Source organism: Oncorhynchus clarkii, chromosome 12, assembly GCF_045791955.1.
Source record: "Oncorhynchus clarkii lewisi isolate Uvic-CL-2024 chromosome 12, UVic_Ocla_1.0, whole genome shotgun sequence".
Classification (NCBI taxonomy): Eukaryota; Metazoa; Chordata; class Actinopteri; order Salmoniformes; family Salmonidae; genus Oncorhynchus; species Oncorhynchus clarkii.
In genome coordinates this window covers 72,936,467-72,960,058 of record NC_092158.1, presented here as the reverse complement: position 1 = coordinate 72,960,058, position 23,592 = coordinate 72,936,467, and the positions used below count along the sequence as shown (strand labels likewise).

Here is a 23,592-nt window from a genome sequence, read left to right as displayed (position 1 = left end):
TACCAGTTGGCTCAAAAGAGCATAGTTATTTTTTATTTTTTTAAGCATGGTCCAGTCTCTAGCAGCAGGTAATTGAAAAGCATTTTCACCAAAGATACTGAGTGTCTTGGGGATTGCCAGATTTATGTAATTGCTGGATCTCAGGTTGGTGTTGGTGGTGCGGAGTCTTAGTAGCGAGCTGAGATCAAGGGAGGCCTTGCCGAGGAGGGATTTGTATATGAATGTGAGCCAGTGGGTTTTATGTCATACATGTAGGGATGGCCAGTTAATGAATAAGTCACAGTGATGAAGTTGGAATGGGGCACTAGTGACAAAGCTTATGGCAGAGTGGTAAAGTATGTCCATTTTATTGAGGGTGGACTTTGGGGCCATATTGTAGATGACATCACCATAATCCAGGATGGGAGTATTGTCATTTGGACCATGGTGTGTTTAGCACTGTGTGTGAATTAAGATTTGTTCTGGTAGAGGAAGTCTATTCTGGACTTGACCTTTGCTTGAAGATTATTGATGTGCGTGTGGAATGATAGTGCCCGATACCCAGGTATTTGTATGAGCTGACATTCTAGGTCAATTGGTGTCTAGATAGATGATGACTTTCTAAAGATATTGAGAATCTTGAAATGTAACATTTTAAAGAGAAGTACTACTCCTGCTACTAGAATTGAGCGTATCACATTTTTGTGTAGATTCATCATCACTGTCAATGTGAAAAGGAGAAATTGAGGATAGTTAGTGGTTCATTGCACTGTGATGTGTAAAAGACCCTGTCTGTCCACTCCATAGTTCCCGGACAGCCACAGGGGAGGGCCACTTCCTCCAGGTCTCAGCAGGGACTGAAAATATTTGACTCAAGGTCGTCCTCTGATATGATCAGTCGGAGTGCCTGCCTGGCTGCATTCACCACACACAGCAGCCATGGTCACAGTCATGGCAGATTGGGCTCTGCCTGCACCCCACAGTTCCTCTTTTAACCTCCAGAACGCTCTGCCCTTGTCGCTCTATTTCATGCTCAGGGTCGGCTCCTGTAGTACACTGCTCGGATCTGTGTCTGTCATCAGTGGTCTCAAGTGAAGTTTTTGTTCTCTGTGTCCTTTACAGGACACATGTCAAACATGCAAGTATTTTCAACAGTGAAGAGGGGTCGATGTGCACATCTGTCTCTACTTACAGGGGGGAAAACAAAATAAGAACCCTGACAGTATTAAAGAATGGAAGGAAGAGGAACCCTACTACTGGGTGTCCATAACCCTTTTCCGTTCAGTTATTTTCAGCCAATCATTTGAAGTCAGAAATACATTCAATATGATTGTCACGAAGCAGTTAGGCTATCTATATCTGAAATAGTGTTCTTTATTTTCGCTACCTCTGTATTTTATAGAATAGATTTCATTCACACTAACATATAGCCTAGCTGCAGTTCAGAAACCCAACAATAAAAAATATGTTCTAGAATCTTCTGATTTTAAGGTATTGCTGTGGGGAATCATTAATGGAACGTGCTAATCTGTGTGAACATATGACACACAGATCACTTTTTTTTCGTGTGCATCGATTTCTTCAATGCCCTTTGCTTTAGGGGATATTGAATTGTATTTCTTAGTAGTCAAAATATTTTTTCAGCCTTTAAATGGGTGCTATCGATGTGAGCAATGAAATCATTTATTTAATCTCTGTTTTGGCAGGATTTCTTTTTGAAATATTAGACTTGTGTGAATTCTAAGCTTAGACATAGATATGCAGTCTGCTTTTATTTTCTCAGTATTGAATGGATTTCCAATTTGTCTCAAACGTTTGTTGTTTTTTACTAAGTTGTCAAAATGAGATAATAAACGTCTGAGTTGTTGTCTGTGAATACGTTTACATTTTATGTGTTTAAAGTTTCCACTCATTATATATTTTTGTATTTTTCTTACAGGAGAAATTCTTTCACGGTGGCATAAGTAGAGGGGTGGATCTGATCGTTCTGCACTGTGGGCTGTACTGGGGCGGGGTGTATGGACGCTGTGAACATGAGCGTGGGCGACAAGGTGGGGGGTTGCCTGGTGGATCTGGGGGGCAGCTTCACTGAGGATGCCCCCAGACCCCCGGTCCCTGGGGAGGAGGGAGAGCTGGTGTCCAGCGATGGACGGCCCTACAGCCACGGTTTCTATTCCTTCAAGAGCGAGAGCCTCAAGAACGAGGCCTCCACGGCCACGCCCAGACGACCTGACCTGGACCTGGGCTATGAGCCGGAGGGCAGTGCCTCCCCCACGCCGCCCTACCTTAAGTGGGCAGAGTCCCTGCACTCTCTCCTGGACGACCAGGATGGTATCCACCTGTTCAGGACGTTCCTCAAGCAGGAGGAATGTGCCGACATGTTGGACTTCTGGTTCGCCTGCACTGGCTTCCGGAAGCTCGAGGCCAGTGAGGGCCAGGGCGAGGAGAAGAAGCTGAAACTGGCGAAAGCCATTTATAAAAAGTACATCCTGGACAACAATGGAATAGTCTCGAGACAGATCAAACCAGCCACCAAGAGCTTCATCAAGGACTGTGTGATGAGGCTGCACATTGACCCGGCCATGTTTGACCAGGCTCAGACTGAGATTCAGACTATGATGGAGGAGAACACCTACCCTCTGTTCCTCAAGTCAGATATCTACTTGGAATACACCAGGACTGGGGGGGAGAGCCCTAAGCTCTACAGTGACCAGAGCTCTGTCTCTGGGGGTGGGAAGGTTTTACCAGGGTATTTGCCCACGCTGAACGAGGACGAGGAGTGGAGATGTGACCATGAGTTGGAGGAGCAGCAGGAGAGTGATCCCAGCAACCGGCTCACTCAGAAGCTGCTTCAGGAGACAGCTTCCCAACGCGTCACCAGCACCAAGAGATTCCAGGACAGTCATGAGTACAGGTAAATCCTCTCCTGACATCCTCTCTCTCTCTCCAGTCTCTATAACTATCTAGCTTCTCTGTGCAAGTGCTGAATTAGAAATAAACTTGTCCTCCCCCCCTCTGTGCGAGTTGCTGCCTGAAGTTGGAGATGAAAAGTGGCTCTGAGTTTAGCACAGCGGACAGCTTAAGATGAGAGGAATGCAGTGTAGGCAGAGGCCTTTAAGTACCTGTGATGGTGAGGCAGTGGCAGGGGTCGAAGGGAGAGCATTTGCTGGTTGTTAGAAGGTGGAGGCAGACGCTCTTTGTGTTCCCCACGCAGGTTTCCTGTGAATGGCAGGCTTTTCTAGTGGAAGAAAGGTTCTCTCAGAGAAAAGCTCAACATGATTTCTCTTTTGACTGTGGAAAATGGAGAAGTCTTGTTTAACTGCAGCAGAAAGTCAAAGGAAGTATTCCCTGTCTAAGGAAATGAACCTGGCACACAAAAAAAGGAAGCACTCCCCATATTTCTCTTCTGGATGACTAAAATAGGATTGTAAAAGTACAGTCTTGTTTATCTGTCTTCCATTCTTTAATTAATAGTAATATGACGCGTGTGTTATATTTGACAGAAATCTTTGTGTCACAGCCTTCTGTCATTTCATTTGCGCAGAATGGGATTGTGCGATGTGACTGACTACCGTACTTAGAACTCTAATCCTCGCCCTGTTGGAACAGAAACAGCGCCTCTGGGCTTTTTAGTCCACTATGCAAAGGATTAGGCCTCCAAATGTTCCTGCCAAAGTCTGTGAATTAAATATCAATCTTTTTTTTTAAAGACATATTCGCACATCTCCGAATTTCTTCCGTATTTGTCACTAAGCAAAGCTGCTATCATCACCAGTTGTGAGAAGAATATGTGGAGGGATTTTGCGGATTTATTTAGCCTTGCTCTGAAATATGTAAGAACACAGCATTTTTACTTTTCAGATGTGCTTAAGGATACTGTATTGACTGTTGGCATTGTCTGGTGCAGAGATTGAAGATTGCAGAATTCTATCCCTAGAAGTTGACCCACTTTTCCATCAACAGTCTTAGACAAACCTTGACATATGCAGAAGATGCAGTAGCACCTTAGTGTGCAGAGGATGTGTTGAAGAGTTGTGGTCGCAGGGCTGAGGGACTTGAAATCAGTCTTTTCAATTAGCCTGACTAAATGGTAACGTTTCCAAGTCTTTGTTCCAGTTTGGGACTAGTGTTGTGATTTTGAAAATAGGTCTACTCAGAAATAGCACATTGTTTAGGCTAAGGAATATTGTTTTGTCTGACTTTAGTCTATTTGGATGCTCCGAACGGAGTTTTTAGTATAGTTACAGTGTATAGGCACATATGTTGCCTTTTCTCATTTACAACTGGCCTATAAATGTGCCAGAATGAAAGACTAGGATATTTTAAAACCACAAACACTCCCCACTCCACCCTACTTCTGATTGTGTATTCTATGGCCCCTGGATATGATTGGCTTTAATTAGTGAGAGCAGTGCATTTTTAAGGTTGCTTTCAAATGACTATTTCATTAGGTCTAGTATTTGGCGGAAATTACAAAAAGATTATACCCTCCATTTTTAAATAGCCTTTTAGCATCACCCTTCGGGTTTTTGTGCAACTAAATTTTGCACCAGTCAGATGTCTCTTAATGTGTGAAGACCAGAGTCCAGGGAATTAAAAGGGAGAAAAACATGTTTTTTCTTTCTCAGTTGTGTAGTAATGCACAAAAAAAGTGTTGCGTGATATTTTTACGTTGTTCTCAGACAAGCAGGTGATGGCCTCAGCCAGTCACTGTTCTGCCAAAGCTCTCTGGATATGTTTACATGCTATGAGGAGCATGAATACACATTTTATATGAAACTGTTCATTCTGAAAGACTCGTTCAATTCACACCTGACTCAGGTTCCCCGTGGAACATTTCTCCTGGTGCCCCTCCTCTCTCCAGGTCTCCCTCGGAAAGTAGCTTAGATGGTTCATCTCAATGACAATTTCTGGTTTGAACAGGTTAGATGTATAGCCTCCATTCTTATATAACACTATCATCTTCAGAGTAAATGTAGAGAGAATGTAATGAGTAACTAAGCTGCTAACAGGTCTGATTCCTTCACCTATGTTGCTGTGTAACCAATCAGTGGTGATCCAGGGGTGGCTGCACTCCAATGTAAAGGGGAGTGACCAAAGGACCAGTAATTATTCTCTAGGTGCAAAGAAATGCGCAAGTCGTTGGAACAACAAAAGGCCCTACATCTATGGCTTTGGCATTGAGCTTCTATCACTGTGCATCAGGGGGACAAGTTAATTTAGTTTTTCAGGACAGGGCTATTCAAAGGTACGGATGATATTTTGATGGACTTTCTGAGAGGTACGAGTAACGTTTCGGCAAGTACTCGGGTATTTCCTCATGTTCATCGAAAGCCATCTGGCCTACTCGTCGGTCGTAAGAAACGTGATGAAATGTCATCCATTTACAGCTGTGCACCCACACTGTCATAGCTAAACAGCAGATAAAAATCAACCATGGTGAAACCAGTGTTGGTTTGAAAGCATCTCTCTCCTCCAGCCTCCTCTCTTTGCTCTCTCTCTGCGATTCTGTGAACATTGACATCATGGCTGCTGCTTCAATCATTAGAAGATTCTAGATCATGGGCTTGAGTGCTGCCTGGGAATAATCATCAGAGGCTGCAGTAATCCGAGAGCTGCTTCCACCCGTGATCCACCCCTTTCCTCCTCTCAGGCTGAACCAGGCTGGGCTTAGAGGCTCATAAACAGATGCCTCACTACCAGTCAGTAGGATGGATGGCTGTGGTTCAGGTTCTGGTAGGAGGCTGCCATTTTCCCTGTGGTGCCCTGAAGAGAGAACAGAGCCAGGTTGTGGAATTGGAAGCCCTGGTTTCTAGGAGGCAGCAGGGGAAGCAGGCTTCCAGGTCAAGGGGAAACCCTGGTAGAAAGGAGGCTTCCTGCTTGGCGCTCGCTCCCCTGCCGTGCACACTCCTTAAAACAGACTGTGGCCTCCTGCAGCTGCCCCTTTCAGTTGCATTTCCTCTCGCAACGCTCTTTCCTTTAAATTAATCCCACTCAATTTGAAACCTTGGCCATAGAACGTGGTCGTTATCCACAACCACGTTGCACCTCAGCCACAAAATGTAAATTTCTATGCATTGACGGCTCGTATTGGTTGGACTTGTTTTTGTTTGATAAATGTAGCATGAGGGATGCCATCATGGTTTGTGTTTTGTTCCTCAAAGCAGTTTTTTAGAGCATCCAGAGCAAAGATGTGTTCTCCTCAGAGCCTCTGTTTTGAGAAGGGAATCGATTTTTACCACTCAACTGTTTAAATGGGGTTTTTTTGAGAGAGAGAGAGGCGTTTTTGACTTCAACGGAAACTCACCTTTATTGCAAAATTGCTGACTATTCCAAATGAAGTACTTATCTGACCTCTTTCCCTTGTTTTCTTAGTTGTTCACATTATGACATTTCATGTTTTGTTAGATTTGGCTTGTAAGCTAAAAGCAAATATCATGCATGTTCGCCATGGGTAATTCAGTAGACTTCCCTTGAAGGGCAGATTATGTAATGGTTTACTGCTCACAGTGCTTATGGACGGAAAATGCTAAAAGGCCATAAGCATCATTTCATGACTAAAGTGCTTTAGTATTAAACTGTAATCTCTTTTCCAGTGATAAACGCTGATAGGACTTATGGTTGACGGACAGGACAGGGCTCTCTCTGTTCAGAAAGCATGACTGGACACATGCTCTTTTAGAAGATTAGACCTGTATTTACGTCCATGTTGTGTGGAATAGGAAGTGAGGCATGTTTCTGTGTTGTTTTTTTTCCTCGGGGGAAATTTGACTCCGAGATTGTCGAGGACTTTATTGCTCTTTGCCGAATAGTTGTACTCCACCCTGATATGGTCCTGGTGGAATGTGACGGCAGTGCCACTAGCCTAGGTCCTGTCATTTATAGCCAATACCCACGTCTCCATCCCATAGATTTTATGTGAGTAAAGTCATCCAGTTGAAAAATAAAACAGCTGTGATAGAAACAGGAAGTTTCAGTACAATTTTATAAATGTTGACAGATAAGTTGTTTGTTTGACATGGTGGGATCTCTTTGTTTTGGTAAAAGGTTATTATGCGCAAATATTGATAGCCATTGTATTTTCTGTGCACCACGTCATGAGGCACCGATTTTTATTTATTTTTTATCTTCGACAATTCAGTTTGGTGGAAACACCACTGGTGGGAAAATGCGCAGATTTACTTTGTGGATTTAGGAACATTCGCATGAAAATCTCTCAACAATTGGATGGACATCTAGTTTATATCGTCATTTTATTCGATACGATTGTCAGTCTAGGTATGACAAAATAAATGCTATCTTCTGTCACGACTGCCATTGCTTTTCAAAGAGAACCATTTGTCATTTCTAGACGTATTAGAATCTCATCCCTTTACTTACATAAGGTAGAACTAAAAGACATTCTTCAACTACTCTCCATTATGCCATTTTTCTTCGTCTAGGCAGAATATGGGCTGACTAATGATAACCAGACAGAAGTAGCCTGGGTTTGGTTTGGTCTCTAGTAAGACTGAGACCTTCAGAGTTCCCAGGGAGGGTGCATGCACTGACCACTTTAGGGATCTTTTTCAGTTTAAAGATGAAGAGAACAGAGGCCTAGCCAGATCTATAATTCATGTGAAGGGAGCAGTTTGAGGAGTGTGTTGAGGGAGGTTGAGTCAATGATGGAGGCTGTGGTGATGCGATGCCTCCAATAAGAATTAAATCAGGATCTCTACTGTACCTACCCTTAGAAACCCTCTGAAGGATATTCATTATGACAATGTGGGCGGTTTGGTGTGAAAGGCGTGTATTACTACAGAAATACTACTGTAGTCTTATTTGGAAATGTTTCTTTGTTTTATATCGAAATGACATTTACATTGTCACTCAGTTCTTATTGGCTCTTGTCCAGAATAACTAACAACGTCCTTCCCTTCTAATGCTATGATAATACAGTGCTGCAATAATCTTTGTAAAATGTACTTGGGTCTATCTCATGTGAACCTGAATCTATTGTTTAATGGTGCTAATACACTCTGACACGAATTGATTATGTTATGTCATGTGCTCTCTATTGTTAATGACTTTGCCTTAATGCTATCTCTCTGAATGTTGGCGTTTCTTCCAGACGCGTGCCGTGGCGGGAGCCTGTCAACCCGTACTATGTCAACTCGGGCTACGCCATGGCCCCTGCCACCAGCGCCAACGACAGCGAGCAGCAGAGCATGTCCAGTGCCAGCGACGTAGACACACTCTCCCTGACCGACAGCAGTGTGTACGTACTCGCACAGCCTCCGCGTCACCTCCCACTCACACGCGTGCACACACACAATCGGTCAAACTGTAATAGTACATACCAGAAGTAAGGGCAGAATGCCTTCGAGATATGAAGTTTAGCCTCCTTGTTCCTTGCTATTCAGCATGAGGACCTTCACAAACCATTTCATGACATGTGAGTGTGTGGGCATAGAAAATAGTGAGGGTGTTATTTTCAATTTCATCCATGCCCAGTGTATCTGAGCTCTACCTGGGTTGTATTCATTAGGGCACACAGTAGCAAAACGTTTTGCCACAGAAAACAGAATTGAACAAGTTCAGGTAGTCCCTCTTTTTGAGTATGTTTTCTTCTGTTTGGTGCCAAATGAATAGGACTCTAGTCTGACTGTAGCACCTCCTGCTGCATGCAGATTGGTGCCATTTCCCCCTGTCTGTCTGTCACTGGGAGCAGCAACACATCTCTCTCTGCTCCTCTCCTCAGAGAACAGCCATCTGTTCATTACCCACACGAGTGAAAGCTGCTAAATGTCATTACTTATGCTAATTATAGAGCTATGAACTGGGAGGTATGACAGGGCCACAGTATGTCATCTGAAGGCATTGACTTGTTACCCTTTAAATCAAGTTTCCTGGAATTCTGAGGAAATGGTGGAGAATTGGCGGTGAAAGGTTGAGTAGATTTTGACAGGCTCTCATAATTGTGTAAAATGAGTCGGTACACAATGAATAAAAATATAATGTTATAAGCCCACGTCTTATATGACATACCCACATTGCCTGACAACGGTTTGTTTCAGGATGGGTAAATGTATACGCAGCACCTTTGGAGGATCCCATGTTGGACACAAGCTGTTATTTAGCGCAGCAATCCTCTTTCTTCCGCCTTAGCGGGAAGCAGCATGTTTCCTTTAGAGTAAATCGAGCTAGGATGTGTTGGCAGAGGGAAGCCAGAGAAGAGAGAAGGCAGGAACGGTGCTGTAAGTTCAGAGATGGCACAGGGGAACGCATGTTTAAAGAAACATCAAAGGCTGCTCAGCAGGACAAAAACATGTGTCTGAAGCAGGATAGATTAGAGGCCATTATCAGCTGTTTGTTCCACAGCTCCTGGCGCAGACGAGTCAAACCCAGCAGGGCCACTGAGACTTGGGATAAAACAATTCATAGTGTTGGTGTCAGTGACCGCACCATTCTCTGCTTGTTCACTACTGTGTAGGGCCACAGAGGAAACCCTCAGGGTTTAGATACTCTGGTATTTACCGAAACCTAAATCCAGAAATCTCAACCCGCTCAATTTACCATGAACTCCCAAAATGTTGTCCTTCTCTTAGGATGATTGAGCTACTGTTTAGAAAGGTTACTTTGAAGCTGCATTTACATATGAGTTTTCTCGTTTTGAATATGTTTGTAAAATTGTCCTTTTGGTTTTTGTTCCAGAGATGGAGTTCCACCATACAAATATCGTAAACAGCATCGACGAGAGATGCATGAAAGTGCCAAAGCAAATGGGCGTGTGCCACTACCTCATATTCCTGTAAGTTAACCTTGGTTTAGCTGCACACACACACACACACACCCCCGTACACAAACAAGTATACACACACACCTGCAAGAACCCCACTCGCTCATCAAAGACTGCTGACATGGCTGTTATCTGGTATTCTAGAAACATCTGTCTTTCTCAAATGTTCCCATCTCTCCACCTTCCTGCATTTGTAAGATGCCTGACTGCATCTCTCTCTGGGCCTGTGTAGGGTATGTGAATAGCTCATATTGAGGTTTGTGCTTTCTAAACTGTGCCTGGTACTCTCCCCAGCCCTCAGCTGTCTGTCTGTGTTGAAGCCCATCAGACAGCAGTGTTTCTCCTCTGTGGCAGTCCCGCCTCCCTGCATGCCTCTGCAGCTCCCTACAGGAGAACTGCCATCCTAATTGGGCCTCGGAGTCCAGAGTCCTGCTTTATAAGACTCTCTCCCTCACATTAGGATGCATTTATGTTTTTGTGTAGAATATATTATTTTTTTCATTTTCTGTTTTTCGGTACACAGAATACAAAATAATAAAGAAACTAACTCTATGCATAGCAGAAAAATGGAAACGCTGGCTGCCTTGTCCTTGATTGTTCTGTTTTTGTCTAATGGATTAGTCCCAGACACATACTGCAGTGGTAATGGAGAGACATACAGTGCATTTGGAAAGTATTCAGGCCCCTGGATCCCCCCCCCACATTTTGTTGCGTTACAGGCATATTCTAAAATGGATTAAATAAAAAATAATCCTCATCAATCTACTAACTAATGACATTTTTGAAACTGTATTAAAAATCAAAAACAGAAATACTTTATTTACGTAAGTATTCAGACCCTTTGCTATGGGACTCAAAATGTAGCTCAGGGAGGTGACCAAGAACCATATGGTCACTCTGAAAGAGCTCTAGAGTTCCTCTGTGGAGATGGGAGAACCTTCCAAAGGGACAACCATGTCTGCAGCACTCCACCAATCAGGCCTTATGGTAGAATGGCCAGACGGAACCACTCCTCAGTATAAGGCATATGACAGCCCGCTTGGAGTTTGCCAAAAGGCACCTAAAGGACACTCAGATAATGAGAAACAAGATTCTTTGGTCTGATGAAACCAAGATTGAACTCTGTGGCCTGAATGCCAAGTGTCACGTCTGGTGAAGCATGGTGGTGGCAGCATCATGCTGTGGGGACGTTTTTCAGCGGCAGGGACTGGGAGACTAGTCAGGATCAAGGGAAAGATGAACGGAGCAAAGTACAGAGAGATCTTTGATGAAAACCTGCTCAGGACCTCAGACTTGGGCGAAAGTTCACCTTCCAACAGGACAACGACCCTAAGCACACAGCCAAGACAATGGCTTTGGTACAAGTCTCTGAATGTCCTTGAGTGGCCCAGCCAGAGCCCAGAATGGACCTGATTGAACATCTGGAGAGACCTGAAATCTGAAAATAGCTGTGCAGTGACACTCCCCATCCAACCTGACAGAGCTTGAGAGGATCTGCAGAGAAGAATGGGAGAAACTCCCCAAATACAGGTTTGCCAAGCTTGTAACGTCATACCGAAGAAGACTCAAGGCTGTAATCACTGCCAAAGGTGCTTCAACAAAGTACTGAGTAAAGGGTCTGAATACTTATGTAAATGTCATATTTCAGGTTTTTTAAATGTTGTTTTAATCAATTAAACAAAAAATCTAAACCTGTTTTGCTTTGTCATTATAGGGTATTGTGAGTAGATTGATGATGAAAATAACATGTATTACATTTTAGAATAACCCTGTAACGTAACAAAATGTGGAGAAAGTCAAGGGGTGTGAATGCTTTCTGAATGCACTACATACACTGAGTATTCAAAACATTAGAAACACCTGCTCTTTCCATGACAGAGAATGACCAGGTGACTCCAGGTAAAAGTGATCAACCCTTGTTGATGTCATTGTTAAATCCACTTCAATCACTGTAGATGAAGGTGACAATAGGTTATGTGGATCGTGTATGTGTGCCATTTCAGAGGGTGACTGGACAAGACAGTGCCTTTGAACAGGGTACGGTAGTAGGTGCCAGCCGCACCGGTTTGTGTCAAGAACTCTAACCCTGCTGGGTCTTTAATGCTCAACAGTTTCCTTTGTGTATCAAGAATGGTCCTCCACCCAAAGGACATCCAGCCAACTTGACACAACTGTGGGAAGTATTGTGGTCAACATGGGCCAGCATCCCTGTGGAACGCTTTGACACCTTGTAGTCCATGCCCTGATGAGTTGAGGCTGTTCTGAGGGCAAAAGGGGGTGCAACTCAATATTAGGACGGTGTTCCTAATGTTTGGTTCACTCCGTGTACATTCTTCACTAATAGAGGGTAATAGCCAAAGTAGTGAAGTAATTTCTACAGCCAGGTCTTCTAACGGCCATAAAGCTACTCTGGGCTGTTTGTGTGTAAAGCTTTGTCTGTGTTGGGTAATATGAATCCAACTGAAACCGAATTCAAAGAGAAAATAGCAGTCAGAGCTGGAGAAGTCTCCGGCTTTGTAATCAGCTTGTGGACATATCTTGTGTGCTTTGGTGGGGCCCTGAGTAAAACGGCCCTCTACAATATTTAGGCTATCCCCAGAATGTACTTTAATCTCTCTGCTAGATTACTACAACAATGCACCTTACAGGCTTGAGTTGTGTTGGGAATACCAGCTAAGAGCTGCATATTCCCAGCATCTTCCTTTTGATAGAAAATGTACTTCACTTTGCTGCCTGTAAGTAAACATGCAATGATAGGGATTATTTTGAACGGACAATCACCTTTTAGAGATGAATTCTGGTCTGTGGTGTACCAGCGAGTTTTCACTGTCTTTTTCCAGACGTGGCCTGTAGCTCAGACGCTGTTAACCTTTTATTTAACTAGGCAAGTGGGGCACGGTGTCACGCTGCGACGGGTCGATCTGGAGATTGATTTCGGTGTTTTGTTTTTTTTATGGCTATTATAAAGTCACTGACCAACAAAGTTGTTTTATGGCTGATATTTGACTATCTATCTTATACATTTTCTCTAACTTTGGAAGTACCCTATGTTGAAACTTTATTTTTTTGAGAAGAATGCCTGCGCCTTACAGCATACATTATGCAGAGCAGCCTATATCAGCCTATTCAAAGCCTTAAACCGTGTCAAATCAGACCTTGTAGGTACCACATTAGCTACTAAGCAACAGTCTTCTTGACTTTGGTTTGAGGTTATTGTTTTGGCACCTTCATTTCCATTACAGGTCCCCTGTTAGCTTTTCCCTGATAAACTGTCGACGTGTTTGATAAGCCTTTCCTCCTGTTTCATTTTCTCCCTTTTTGTTCCATCAACCGAAGTGAACAGCATAGTGACCACAGGTTTTTACCTTTCAGGAGAAAACGGTAACATTGTTATCAGCGAACGGACTACTGGTACAATTTGAAATGAACTAGAAAATGGTGTGTTTCCCCCTCTGTTAGCGCACAAACCGGATACCAAAGGACATTCACGTGGAGCCGGAGAAGTTTGCGGCGGATCTGATCAGCCGGCTGGAGGGAGTGCTGAGGGAGAGGGAGGCCCAGGAGAAACTGGAGGAGCGGCTGAAGAGAGTCCGATTGGTACGTTGTTGTCCACAGAAGTACCACCATGCTTGTCGGTGTGATCCCCCTCCCTGGTGGGGCGCTATACCACTCTATACCATCATCCTCTTAACAACCTCTTACTATGTTCTCTACAGCTGGTCGCCGTTTGTCTGGCTGTCTATCAGAAGGTACACTGTAATATCTCTGTTTGAAAGGACCGGGTTGATTCATTAAAAGGAAACAGACATTATTCCATTGTGAATCATTTCTAAAAGTGTAGCTCTGGCCTATCAGGGATCCATCCCCACTGTATCTTGGATCCCTTTGTCTCTGGCATCAGATGGAACACTCGCAGACAGCCTGAGCCACTTGTGAGCCTGGCGCACTGTAAGGACTTTGTTTGAAGTCCGTCGGAGCGTGAAGAAATGCCTGCGCTCACCGCAAATGGAATCTCTTTCGGTACACAGAGCCAGGTCTTAAGTCTCAAGGCAGATATTTTATGTCGTTTGGCCCCTCCGTAAGAGGAGCCGCCATCATGGAACAATAGGTTTCTCTTTATTAAGAGCTGGTGGCAGACGGGGGAGTGACAAATAGTGACTCAATTAACTGATATTCTTACCTTAATCAAAGATAAGCTAGTCCCCCCCCCCCCCCCCCCCCAATTCCTCTCCTCTGCTCTCTTACCTGGTTTTCATCCACAGACTTACACCCTGATTTCACTGAATGTGGCCTCAATCCAATGTTGATTGATGGAGAGGTCACATCCGGTCTAGGCATACTCCCTCAGTAGTGTCTGAAAGGAACGGGTCAATATTGCAGGATAGCCTGTGGTATTATGGTGCTGTTGACTGATTAAACCATTTGTCTTTATCTCGCCTCTAAATAATACAGAACCTTTAGGATCAATGCATTGGTGCCACTGAGAGATCAATAACTTCATGGGTGTTTTTTGCTTTTCTTTTCAAAGCTCTGAATATTGGCCCACCTAATGTATAATTTACATGTTCAATAGCAGCAGTACGTTCCTCTTCCCTGAGGTGAGAGTGAGTGAGAGAGACTTGGTACATCGCATTCATTAGTAGATGCCTTTTAGCAGGATGGGCTCAGCAGGTCTGGATCTGGCCTCATTTTGGCACGAACAGGGTAACTGAGAGTGCAGAGCAATGGCCTGCATAGCTGCTCTGAGCCAGAGACCGAGAGCCAGGCCAGTATCTGCATGCGCCTGTCAGACCCTCATCAAAAAGTCCTTAGCTCCCGCCCAGGATTCCTCTACCTGGAGTGAGCATCAAAGCCTCCACCACATAAATTTCCCACTGTTATTTGCCAATGATTCCCATGTTGAAATGCCATCAAAGGTGTGTGGGAAGGGTGAGGAGCCAATGGGGGCTGATGTGTTTTAGTTAGGGGAGTGGAAGACCGGGTCAACACATCCTTAGCAATTCAGTTAGTTACAGAGACAGACCTGGTGAAATAAGGGCACAATGGTATGCACTGCTGCTACATGTCATACTGTTAGTTACTATGGCTGTACGTGCCATAACGTTAGTTACTATGGCTGTACGTGTCATACTGTTAGTTACTATGGCTGTACGTGCCATAACGTTAGTTGCTATGGCTGTACGTGTCATACTGTTAGTTACTATGGCTGTACGTGCCATAACGTTAGTTGCTATGGTTGTACGTGTCATACTGTTAGTTGCTATGGCTGTACGTGTCATACTGTTAGTTACTATGGCTGTACGTGCCATACTGTTAGTTACTATGGCTGTACGTGCCATACTGTTAGTTACTATGGCTGTTCATGCCATACTGTTAGTTACTATGGCTGTACTGTTAGTTACTATGGCTGAATGTGCCATACAGTTAGTTACTATGCCTGAACGTGCCATACAGTTAGTTACTATGCCTGAACGTGTCATACTGTTAGTTACTATGGCTGTTCGTGCCTTTGTCTAGAAACTAGAACATAGAAGTGTTGTAGCTTGAAATACATAGAGCTATTTAATTGTAGTAAAGATTATGCTGGCAGGCGTGATGTAGAGTGAAATAGCTTTGCACCACAGAGGAAGAACATTCCCTCTGCAGCAGAGCCGTGATAATGCCACGGCACGTGTTAACACATGGTCTTGTGGAAGTGTGCCATCTGCTGGTGTGACTGATTGGAACAAATAGCCTTTTGAAATGACTTAGCAGTTGTTCTTTCGCAGTGTGGTAAGTTGGGGCTCCATTTATTTTCTTGGGAAATGACCAGACACTGAAGCTCATACATGTGGGTAGGATATATTTGTATATTATATATATTTATATACTGATATAATCTCTGATATGTCAACTTGTGGTATTGCTGTTGAGTTGGGTAGTAACCATTTTCAGCATATTTAATCATCTTTTTCTTTCTGGAAGGAGGAAGAGGGTGAGGATGCAGACATCTCCACATCCACCTCGTTCTCCAGTCACAGACTGCCCCCTGGTGCCCACCCACAGCACTACAACAACCCCCGCTACTCTGACATCGGCTACAATGGCCTGGCGCTGCGGCCTGACGCCCACGAGGAGAACCCCGAGAGCATCCTGGACGAACACGTCCAGCGAGTCATGAAGACCCCCGGCTGCCAGTCCCCGGGCACCGGCCGCCACTCCCCCAAGTCCCGCTCACCCGACGGCTTCCCTGCAGGTGGCAAGGTGCCCGGACCTGGGATGCCACTGCCCACAGGCCCAGGCAAACACCCAGCTCGGCTGGGGCCCAAAGGGGAGGCTGCCAGCCACCAACACCACCACAAACACGTGCACCACATCCACCACCCAGGCGGAGGGAAGCCCAAAGAGCAGGTGGAGGCTGACGCAGCCACGAGGGTCAATGGTAACTTCCACTGGGGGATGGAGCAGCACAACTATGGGTCCAAGTCTCGCAACTATGCTGACGGCATGGGCCCCAGCCCGATGGATCCTATGAGGTACAGGTACACACAGAAGCACCACAGCCTCTTCATGTCTCTTTTGAATTAGGTTTTTAGATCTTCCATGTCTCTGTTTTTTTATTTTATTTTATTTAACACTTGCCGTTTAACGTTGTTGTCCTTTTATCATACAATTTCCGTAGTAGCAAAGGTAGCACGCTATTGAAGCGGCCATTTAAGAAAGCTGAGGAGGTGCGGACCTTTGAGGTGCCCGTGCCTCCGGAGGATGTGGAGAGGAACCAGAAGATCCTCCAGTGGATGATGGAGGGAGAGGCGGTCCGTAACAAGAAGAGCCCCTACGGGTGAGTTCCGGCTTTATGGGTCTTTCCCGCGTAGGGAATCGGTAACGTACAACCACAGAGATGCAAGTCATTTGAATGAACTCTGATCTGTATTATGGTGGTATGTGTACATTTGGGTCAAACAATGACAAGGATGTCTCCCAGGAGCACCACAGGGTCCAAGAAGACCCCGTCGAGCCACGAGGTGTCGCGGCCCAGCTCTGTGGAGCGTCCCGGGGCAGTGCATCCGTGGGTCAGCGCCCAGCTGCGGAACAATGTGCAGCCCTCACACCCCTTCATCCAGGACCCCACCATGCCCCCCAACCCGGCCCCCAATCCCCTCACCCAGCTGGAGGAGGCTAGGAGGAGACTGGAGGAGGAGAAGAAGAAGACGGGGACCTTACAGACCAAACAGAGGTGAGTTGGTGTTACCTGGGGAGGAAGGGAGATGTTTCTGTCACAGTCTGGTTCTTCAGGTCATGTCTAGCCAACCGTTGCATTGTTGTAGTGATTGTGGCAGCCATGTGACTGAATCACCAAACTCATCCTTTTGGTAATACAGGAAAAAAGAGTAACGTTGTTATCGAAAAGTAATGTTTGTGCTGAAACAGCAAATGTTTGGGTGAGCTGAAGCATGACAGGGTCTCAGACTTCTAAAGAATGACTTCACTTTTCTCATTGATCAAACCCCCTTTTGAGTAGCATGATGCACTGATCAACCTTGTTTTACATTTTCATTGCACATCTGTGCATGATCCCTGGTGTGTATCCTGGTTGGTGTGGCCCTGTGGCTGGTCCGTGTCTAACTCCCAGGGTTGTTGGGTCCCTTCCAGCGGGGGCGCGCTAGGCCCGCCCTGTTCCCGCCGCTTGGCGTGGTGCCTGCCGACTGACACGGAAGTGATACCCCAGTAGCCCTTAACACCCACCCCATTGGTCACAGCAGCACCCAAACCCCCATCCCATTGGTCACAGCAGCACCCAAACCCCCATCCCATTGATGACAGCAGCCGTCTATCACCAGCAGGCCCGACCCTGTTGCACAGCCAAACAGAGGCCGCCGCATAGAGATTAATTGAGGCATATATGTCGTGGTTAATACTTGTATCCCCATAATCTAGTTGTAGTTTCCTGTACAATAACATCTGTGTGTAGTTTAGTTTGTTTTGTCAATTATAAATTCATATTTGATCTGATTATTTGCTTATGTATGGGTGGGGATTAGAACAATCAGTCTCACCTCTTCAGCCATTTCTTAGTGAGACGGTGGGATGGCAGTTAGTGAGACGGTGGATGGCAGTGAGAATGATCACACCTCTAGCTTCACACTGGTAAGCAGAGGGGATGAGAGGGATTAGAATGATATTAAGTGGAGAGAGATGGGGAAGATAGAACTGGGGAACAGGGAGGGAGGTAGTAGGAGGCTGCAGCTAGGGAGAGGTGTACTGTAAGCTGCATGGGGCGAGAACGCAGAGCTTTTGATGTTCTCTGTGTGAAGCTGCAGTCTGTTTGATGTCCCGTGGCTTCTTCCTCCGATGGACAGTTTAGTGATGTAGGGGGACAGGATAGCTGCAGTGAGGACCAGATGAAAGCCCGGCTATCCTGGCATAGCCCCTGGGTCTCTACCACCCCATCCTATCACTGGGCCTCCACCACCTCACTCCACACCATCAAACCCAACAACAGGCCCGCATTTAGGCATAACACGTCTTCATCACAATCCCATTTAAACTCAGCATTTCCTTGCTGGAACAACATTACCTCCAAGAACTCTGATTGATAAATGAATACTTTCCCTGGACAAGGTCCTTGGGGCAATATTACCTGTACCAGGAGTGCTCAATTTGATAGCATTTTAGAGGAAATCAATGCTGTAAAGTCACATTGTGGATCATGAAGTATTCAAATCATGAAACTGATTCTTTGAATTTGTTTGTCAAACATATTTTGCATTTATTGGTTGTCTCCTTTTTGGCAGACCTCTGGAAATCAAACTAAGGGCCCCACTAGGGGTCCCCGGCCCCCTGGTTGATTACGCTTCACCACCTAAACAGTCTGCATTGCAAAACATTTATAAGTTGTGAAGAGGGAGTATGAGTGACTTGAAATCTTGTTTTCTTACATCAGATTCTGACTGAGAGGAAATTATATCTCGATGTCAGAATTATTGACCCCCCCCCACTCGTACTCTGTCAAATGATCAGAGCTTGGAGTTCTGCTGAGGTCTTTGAAACATCTCATTCGAAAGATGAAAGGAAGCCTTGACTTGACACATTTATTGAACCTCTTACTTGTTTGTTTGCAGACATAAAGTGACGAAGAAGCCCGCGTGTGAGAACATTACGGTGGCCTACTACTTCTGTGGGGAGCCAATCCCGTACAGGACGTCGGTCAAAGGTCGCATGGTCATGCTGGGCCAGTTCAAAGAGCTGCTGACTAAGAAAGGAAGCTACAGGTGAGGTCACTACTCTACCTGGTGAGGCACAGGAAACTAGATTTACAGGATGATGTTATGTAACATTTTAGACTATTAAACTCTGAAGTCCTTGAAATTGAATATCACGTTTTTGTTGTGTTTATGGTAATGTGGAAAATTATGAACCACATTCCAAAGTCCATTTTTCATCTTATGTAAATTTTGTGCATAATAAATCAAGCTTTTTCAATGCACTTGAACTAACAACCAACTGTTCTCTATCCAACCGACTCTAGGTATTTTTTCAAGAAGGTAAGCAATGACTTTGGGGTGGTGTTCGAAGAGGTACGCGAAGATGATGCTGTCCTGCCCATCTTTGAGGAGAAGATCATTGGGAAAGTGGAAAAGATTGATTGATTGACATGGAGGTGGAGAGGAAGGAGACGTTCACAAAGTCGGCCTGCGATGGAGCGATCGACGGATGAGCTGTTCACTTGAGAGAGACAGAGAGAAAGTGTTTGACTAGAGGGAGGATTGGCAGGGGAAGAAAAGGTACGGAGTAAGTCGCTACAGGAGGGAATGGATGAAAGGAGGAGAGAATGAGAAGAGTGCATAGTGATCACTGTGGGAGACACTCATGACTCCAAGGCTTTCATATCTGCTCAGTGCCACTGCACTGTGCAGACAGAGTAGGAAAGCATTGGACAAAAAAAAAGCCGACATTCTCTCCTTCAGTGTCTTTCTGAGTGTAATGTAATGTAGCATTGTACAATTTGACAAGAAGAAAAATGCTATGAATCTGCTTACTAAAGCAGCATATTATTTTTGATATGACGTATCAGAAGGTATCCTTTCTAATGTAACCAAGCGTGTCATTTTTCTGTGTTCGTACCAGATGTGTACAGATTGTCTGTTTAAAACATGATAAAGTTTTATATTATCTATTTAAATATTTTTAAAAGCCGTCGTTTTAATCCTATTAAAGCAGTGGCGCTGTTCCAATTCGACGAGATCCAAGTGTTTTGACAGGGCTGTTTTTCAAGTATTGTTGGAACTATTATACAGCCCCATGTTCTACCAAGTGCTTTTTACAGGAACACTCAACCTTGCCAGTCCTCTAAAGTTAAGTGGCATTGAGTTGTCATGCTGCACTTATCACTGTATTATGCATTAGTGTCAATGGCGCAAAATGAAAAGGAATGCCTTCTTGAGGTTGCCCTCATGTTTTGTGTTTTTCATTCAGGAAGGGATTCCCCAGCAGTAGCTCGATCTGTGTACAATGTACTGTACTCTGAGGTCTCTTCCCCATAGTGTACGTGTGTGTGTGTGTATGCACATTAAATACATTATTATACCCATACCTGCAGACACCTGCCAACTTAAATTGATCCCCACTATGTTCGGTCACTTTTAGATTTTGCTACAGTTAGGTCTTAATTGTAGCAGATCAGTGTAGAAAATAACATCTTTGATCAGAGATAATCACAACCAGTTGTGTACATGCTACTGACAGTTCAGATCCAGATTCTATTTACAGTCTAGAGCTTTTGTTAGGCATTTAAGACCAGAGTCCATAGTAAAAGTCTCCTGAAGGTTCATACACGGGTGTCTGTGTAGAGAAAGAGTCTGTGTGGGTCTGTGTGCGGAAGTTTGTCTCAGTAGAGCATTGATCATCTAATGTGTGTTCACATGCATTCAGAAAGGCTCCTGACCCCATGGTTTCACTCTGGACAACGAAAGGACATTAATATATGTTTACCTAGTTAATATATCACAAATACAGCTGAATAATGACTTGTAGCCTTTCGTAGCTCTATAGAGCTAAATTTGGTGCCTGGAAGAAATTGTCTCTAGAAATAACTTTAGTATGAAGTGATCTACTTTTTTTGATGGGTCACAATACACCAAAGAGAACAGTAGAAGTTGATATGTTTGTCATCCCCTTTTCTCTTCTTTATTTACCCTCGTTCACATGGGTACTCTTTGATTATTCTCCAAATCCCTGTGTTGAAGTGGAATTCTCTTGTACAATTTTCCAGGGCAGGGCTCTCCAACCCTGTTCCTGGAGAGCTACCCTCCATGTAGGTTTCCACTCCAACCCCAGCTGTAACTAACCTGATTCAGCTCATCAATCAGCTAATTACTACAATCAGTTGCGCTAGATTAGTGTTGGAGGGAACCTGCAGGACAGTAGGTGTCCAGGAACAGGGTTGGAGAGCCCTGTTCCAGGGCGTTGTGCCGGGGGTCAGTGCAAGGTGGAATGTGCTAACCGTTGTGATTAGGATGGTAAGGACCTTTTTCATCAGAGTGCTGTATTGCTGGGTGTTGTTCTGTATCAACACCACATATAAGAGGACGATCTCCTTTTCTGAGATGCTGTTTTTGTATTTATTTAGATGGATATTTTTAAAGAATCTGTATGAAGTTAACATACGTAGTGGACAACCCTCTATTGCTCCTGTTTAAAGATTTGAATAACCGTACTTTATGTTTTCATAACGAGAGGCATTTACTCCATGATCTTTGACAATATTGGTACTCGACCATCATCTGTCACACTACAATGTAGAATTTGGCTCTCTGTTATGATTATCATTAGATTATTAGATGTTCACTGTCTGTATGTATTTCCAATGGAGGGCAGTGATTCTTACTGTGAAAGCCCCAAAGTGAACTTCCCCCCCACTTATGGTCATCGAAATGTATATAACAACCATCACAGAGTGCCTTTTATTGCCATCCTCTCATGACGTCCGCTGTGTGATTCTCAAGTGTTACCAGGGCCTTGCTTTATATTTTTATTTCGCGTCTTACAAACCATGTTCTGTTGAAGTGTTTCCTATGTCACATCTCACTTTGGATAAAAATGTTCTATGTAAATATGTAAAAATTGTACATGTCATCAACCAGCAATTCACTTAGGAGATATTCAATACCCCGGACCTGTTTGTTAGTGCTGAGTTGTGCGGTTATCATTTAAAGGTACTTCAACAATAAATATATGTAATAAACCCGAACTTCTCCATTACCTGTAGTCATTCAAATGTGTTAACTGTTTATTACTGATTTAAACTATGAACTAAGAACACTTTATGGAATACTTAATGTCCTATTAAAGTGTACTTTACTATAATGTGTCGCCCACAAAGTAGATTTAGCAATAAATAAAAAATCTGCAGGGTTTGACTGGCACAGCTTCAACTGAAGGTGGCAGTCTTGATCCGCTGACATTGTGAGCGTTGCTTCAAGTGGGCTGGTTCTCACCCATACTGGTAGCTGCACTTAGTGTTCTGCTGCTTGACTACTGGGAACCTCTTATAGAATATTGGCTCTAGAATATGACACCTAAATATCCTAAATTAGTACTGTAACCTATTGCAGTCCATGTCAAGCAGAGTGAGAGAAACATTTCCTAGTGTAAGGAGTAGATTCTCCAACGTGGCTGAGATGACAGCAGTTACAGACAAGTCTTTTGATAATGGTTCTGGTGGTGAACTTTGGAGAGTGTGGGTGTTTAGGCTTCCAGATTGAGGTGATTAATTAGAACATTGCTACAGAATCTAATCTTGAGAATCAGAATCAAACTCTTGATTGACTCTTGTTGTGGATTGTATTAGAACAGCTTTGTTGTTTTGTTCATGGGTTTGAATCAAGTTTGTATTTCAGGTCTAATTACAAAGGAAGCTGTTGCAGTGCACTCTTGTCAGTTAAAAATCCTTACTAGTCTATTGACACACCCGTGAGTCAATCTAAGTAACATAATAAAAAAATCCCCATCAAAATCCGTCAAATTAAACTAGAGAGAACAGTTTGCATGGGTCGCAATGCACTGATTCCGCATGTAGTCTGCCTTCCGCATCTGCGGTGGAAGGTAGTCGAGCTACAGCTGTATTTGTCAGAACATGGGACATCCCGAAATGGCCTACAAAACTATGACCCCCCCCCCACAAGTGTCACAGGACTAGTCTGAAGGTAACCTATACAAATTAATGGAAGTATGGAAGTGGATTTGTGCCCCAAAAATATGGGGTTAATTATGTGAGAAGAAAAATAATCCCAAGCTTTCTTTATACAGTGCCTTGCGAAAGTATTCGGCCCCCTTGAACTTTGCGACCTTTTGCCACATTTCAGGCTTCAAACATAAAGATATAAAACTGTATTTTTTTGTGAAGAATCAACAACAAGTGGGACACAATCATGAAGTGGAACGACATTTATTGGATAATTTTGCACGCCCAATTTTTCAGTTTTTGATTTGTTAAAAAAGTTTGAAATATCCAATAAATGTCGTTCCACTTCATGATTGTGTGCCACTTGTTGTTGATTCTTCACAAAAAAATACAGTTTTATATCTTTATGTTTGAAGCCTGAAATGTGGCAAAAGGTCGCAAAGTTCAAGGGGGCCGAATACTTTTGCAAGGCACTGTATCTCCTAGATATCGGACAGACACTTCAAAGCCTTATTCCTTATTATTGATTTTTTTGGGGTCTTTTTTGCCATTTTTGATTGTGTCATTCAATGTGTTTCCATGGGCTGTAGTATATATATTTTTGATTGTGTCATTCAATGTGTTTCCATGGGCTGTAGTATATACATTTTTGATTGTGTCATTCAATGTGTTT

General features: G+C 44.0%; 1 protein-coding gene across 5 annotated transcripts in view; it reads left to right on the top strand.

Annotated features, from left to right (window-relative positions):
- LOC139421215 (axin-1-like) overlaps window positions 1-21,986 on the top strand; it is a 41,023-nt gene extending 19,037 nt beyond the window's left edge. For all 5 annotated transcript variants that reach the window (XM_071171883.1, XM_071171882.1, XM_071171887.1 and 2 more), the window contains 9 exons: window positions 1,919-2,893; window positions 8,090-8,236; window positions 9,673-9,769; window positions 13,217-13,354; window positions 15,722-16,278; window positions 16,419-16,577; window positions 16,722-16,973; window positions 18,859-19,008; window positions 19,266-21,986. In XM_071171883.1, coding sequence (XP_071027984.1) covers window positions 1,998-2,893; window positions 8,090-8,236; window positions 9,673-9,769; window positions 13,217-13,354; window positions 15,722-16,278; window positions 16,419-16,577; window positions 16,722-16,973; window positions 18,859-19,008; window positions 19,266-19,386 — 2,517 coding nt within the window. In that variant the 5' untranslated portion in view covers window positions 1,919-1,997 and the 3' untranslated portion in view covers window positions 19,387-21,986. The remainder of the gene's footprint in view (window positions 1-1,918; window positions 2,894-8,089; window positions 8,237-9,672; window positions 9,770-13,216; window positions 13,355-15,721; window positions 16,279-16,418; window positions 16,578-16,721; window positions 16,974-18,858; window positions 19,009-19,265) is intronic.
- Window positions 21,987-23,592: the final 1,606 nt, after the last annotated feature.